Source organism: Arachis ipaensis, chromosome B1 (genome assembly GCF_059453495.1).
Source record: "Arachis ipaensis isolate K30076 ecotype BB chromosome B1, ASM5945349v1, whole genome shotgun sequence".
NCBI lineage: Eukaryota > Viridiplantae > Streptophyta > Magnoliopsida > Fabales > Fabaceae > Arachis > Arachis ipaensis.
The window spans coordinates 41,792,585-41,796,873 of NC_142436.1; the positions used below are offsets into that span (position 1 = coordinate 41,792,585).

Below are 4,289 nucleotides of genomic sequence, written 5' to 3' on the forward strand. Positions count from 1 at the left end.
ATAATTAGGAAGGAGATGTCCTCTCCAACTTAATTGCTCTTGGAATTTTCTTTCTCAGTCATCAAAAAAAAAAAAATTGTCACTTTACTCATTATTTTTTGTTTTACTTCGAATGCAACTTAATACATAATTGTTTATGGGGTTTAAAAAAAATGGGTTCTCAATGATGTGCATCTATTCCATTTGATTTGATTTTTGAAGTATTGGGGTTATGACTTGACAACTGATTCAAGAGAGAACCAAAAAGTTTTTTGAATGATATTAAATGCTTAAAAACTTTTTCTCTACAAATTTTTTTATCCAAATATAAATACTGTAGCTGGAAATTCCAAACTATGGTTAATTCTTCAATGGCCCTTGTAAGTTTATTGATTACATGGAACTTAAATCTAAATTGTTTACATGATAAAATATGCTTAAAATTGAAGAATTTTGCTATATAACTCACAAATTTAATGGTCCATTGAAGAATTTGCCTCAGCACTTATTACTTTCTAGGAACCGAATGAAGTGAACTTCTCAGTCTGATAACAATTTCAAGGACACAACAAAAAATTCTTGCATTCCGAACGTACAAAATCTATATGGGTAATTCTTCTGCACTAATATGAGAGTTAGAATTTAATACAATGTCAAATTCATATTCCTGCCATTGTTTTTGACTAGTCTCTATGGAGCAATATATTAAGAGACAGATGAGGGTAGGAAGAACTAGGAAACACTAATTCAACTACTCTTTTTTGGAAGTGCTTGAGTTCTCATCCTCCTGCCAAGTTGCTTGCCATTGTTTGTCATAAAATGTTGTCTCCTCCCAAAGCTTCTTAAGAGTTTCGACATCCTCGTTCTTTCGGATCAGAAGAACTCCCACCACTGCTACAAACAGAAGAGTTTTGCAAACGAAGTTGTTCATTTGATCAACTAGACCTACTCCTGTCAAACTATCAACCAGATAGGCCATAAAGAATCCTACCATTGCAGCACGACCTGCGTCACCCTCGAAAAGAAAACAAATACACGTCAGTGATGATGGCTTTTATCCTGCTAATAAACGACTTATTCATTATTCTATTACATGCTTTCTGCGTTATTCTTTGATTATCTTTCCAAATAGCATAATGCAATCCAAATTCATTGTTTCATTCCTATTCGATATGCAATATATAGCAGCGCCTCAACCTTTGATTCTTAAGTAATGTTTTAGAATACAAAGCAGGACAAACCATTGAGTAATTCAGCTTCAGGGAGATGGAACCTTTTCATCCATGCCCACCAAGGTATGATGGAGGTGTCGAAAACTACAGGATTCTCGTTGTTGGATGATTCTGGATTATCCTCAAGCCATTTTCTCCTCCTAGCCTCTGAAAATAATTACAGATCAGAAATATATACTTAGTTGAAGAAATCCTTGCACCAGCCATTCATATGTTCCTCCTCTTTCACAGGAATAAAAATTGAAGCTAAGGAAAACATCAACTTTGAAACACAACCTAATAATCACACTGAACTGCAAATAGGATCACTCTTTCCCATTACTGGAAAATTGATTCCAATGGACGTTTATGAGTACCGTAAACTTAAAATCATGTTTGTTGTATAAAAGAGGCTTGATTTTAATAAAAAGGTAGAAATTTACTATAAATTAAGGGGGGAAAAACAACCATTATAAACAGGTCACAAATAGGATACCTCTGAAATCCCAATTATTTTTCAGCCAAAGGACTCTCTGTATGGATGATATAATCATACAAGTCAATAGCTCAAGAACCGAAAAGAAAAGGAAACCATGCACACCCTATCATTAGCTGAAATTCTGTAAGAAAAAAAAATCCAAAGCACAAAGACACTTCATATATCAATGGAATTTGCAACGTTGCGCACCATCGTGTTATTGAAGAGAATGTTGCTTAAAATCGCTTCATTAAAGAGGGGGAAGGTCATAGGAACGAACACCATGCCCTTTCAAGAGCAACCAAATGGAAAGGGAGAATTTTAAACTCTCACTTTCTTTCAGCTTTTTAGTGTTTTTTTTAATATAAGGTAAAAACTAAGGTGCAGTCAACTTCACGTGAAGTTAATAGTTGAGAGCCTTTAAATGATTTGACTGATTTGACTAAATTTTCATCTACCGGCTCTCATCTATCAACTTTACGCGAAGTTGACTTCACCTTAGTTTTCACCTTAAACCTTCTATTGTTGAATCCTTAATTTATCTACCGTCAATCCAAACATAGCCTAAACTACATATTGCTCTATTCTCTTATTCTTATCTTCCATCAAATTCAAATAGGACCCTAAGATAAACCCTTTTTTTTTTCATTAACCATCTATTGATATATCTTAACAGATAAGGATAACACCAGCTGCTATGCTTTTGAAGAATTGACAACGGATATTAATCATTCTTCACCCTAAAAGAAAGAAACATTCTCAAATTTTCAATTGCATAGTCCTGTTTTCACAACTCACAAGAGAGAGAAGTAAGAAGCTAAATTATTTAAGAAGAAATGGAAAATTGGTAAGGTTACCAGCATCGATAACAGCATCCCAATCGGTATTGCCATTTTTCTGAAACTGCTTCAAGTCCCACGTCCCTCCAACCCATCTGGGGTCCACAAAACCACTCACAACAGACTTCACTTCCTCAGCCACCGCACCACCAACGGACCCATTTGTTCCTACCGCCGCCGGTGGAGGAGACTCCGGCACAGCCTGCTGCTCCGTCGGCGGCGGTAGTTCCACTGCAGTTCCAACCCCATTGTCAGAAGCAGCCTTCAAGGGAGAGAAGAGCAACAAAGGAGTGTTCTTGGGCCTGGGCCTGGGCCGGAGAGGGAGGAAGGCATTGAGAAGATGGGGTTTGGAGTGTTGTGAGGAAGAAGGTGTGGCTGTGAAGCGTGATGGAGGAGAAAAAGATGCCATGGTTGTGGCCATGGCCTGCAATTGCATTGGTTGTGTTTGTGTAGGGTCACCATCTCTAAGATGTTATAAACAATGGTGGATGCTCAAGTTGTTTGTCGTTTTCTTGGTTTTGGATCAACTCCCCATCCAATGATCCAATCATGTGTTTCTCTTTAGCGTCTCTTGATTACAGTTTTATACACCATGTAAATAAGAACTTTGGACTTTAACTAAGTTTAAACATTAAAGCAAACATTAAAGCACACAAGTCAAGCTTGATTACCCGGATACTACTATTTTTTACCGTAACAGCGGAAATATAAAGTAATACAAAAAATTTATAAAATTAAATTATTTTTATAAAAAAAATCGTAAATTAACAAAAAATTTTAACTAAGAAGATAAAAAATTTTGTAGATAAAATATTAAATAATAAAATTTTTAGTTATTATTTTTATATAAAAAATTTAATTTTATGTCAATAATTAATTTTAATATTCGTTATCTAAAATTTGAAACAATTTAACATGTATACTTTTATATTTAATTAGATGTTAAATTTGTTGTACAAATAAAAATAATTAATTTTTATACTTATTATTTAAAAATAATATTTTTTTCTCTATATATATAAAAATATAATTAGATATTAGCATAAAAAAATTATATTGATAATTATAAAATTAACTCAAAATTAATTTTTTAAAATAATTGAATCTTGATTCTAACTTTTAATTATAACATTAGTATTTTCTCTAAATTATATGTAATAAATATTTGAAAAAAAATAAAAATATAGATTAAAAATATAAGTGATAAAAATTCAAAACTAAATAAAAAACTAAAAAAATATGTATATAATAATAATTTTTTTATTTGAATTATATTATTTTGTTCATTTTATTTTTTGTATAACAGAAAAGTAGAAAAAATAGAGAATGAGAGAAAAGAGAGAGAAAGATAAAGGCGAAGAATGAAACTAAGAGTTTGTTAATTTTGAAAGAAAAAATTTTATTTTAATTGTAATAAAAAAATATCGGATGATATATTTTGATTTGTCAAATTACTAATATGAAATATAAATTATATATAGAGTTAAAATGGTAGAGAGAAATAGAAAAATGGAGAGAGGTAGATGAGAGAATTTAGGAAAAGAGTTTATTAATTTTGAAGAAAAATATTTTCTCTCAATTTTAATAAGAAAGTGTCATGTGACACATTTGGTTATTAAATTAGATAGTAATATATGATACATAATAATATAGGTATATTTCAATGGTTTAATTACTCTGCAGGTCCTTATAGTTTCACCAAATTTTTAATTAGGTCCCTATACTTTTTTTCTTTTTAATTGGGTCCCTATAAGGTTAATTTTTTTTCCAATTAAGTCCCTG

General features: G+C 31.6%; 1 protein-coding gene across 1 annotated transcript; it reads right to left on the reverse strand.

Moving 5' to 3' along the window:
- Nucleotides 1-534: 534 nt before the first annotated feature.
- On the reverse strand, nucleotides 535-3,133 carry LOC107629168 (light-harvesting complex-like protein 3 isotype 2, chloroplastic). The gene is made up of 3 exons (XM_016331885.2): nucleotides 2,526-3,133; nucleotides 1,221-1,358; nucleotides 535-984 (listed from the first exon to the last, which is right to left on the reverse strand). Exons 1-3 carry the CDS (start codon nucleotides 2,941-2,943, stop codon nucleotides 731-733), a joined length of 810 nt encoding a protein of 269 aa, XP_016187371.1. The 5' UTR covers nucleotides 2,944-3,133; the 3' UTR covers nucleotides 535-730.
- Between the last annotated feature and the right edge of the window lie 1,156 nt (nucleotides 3,134-4,289).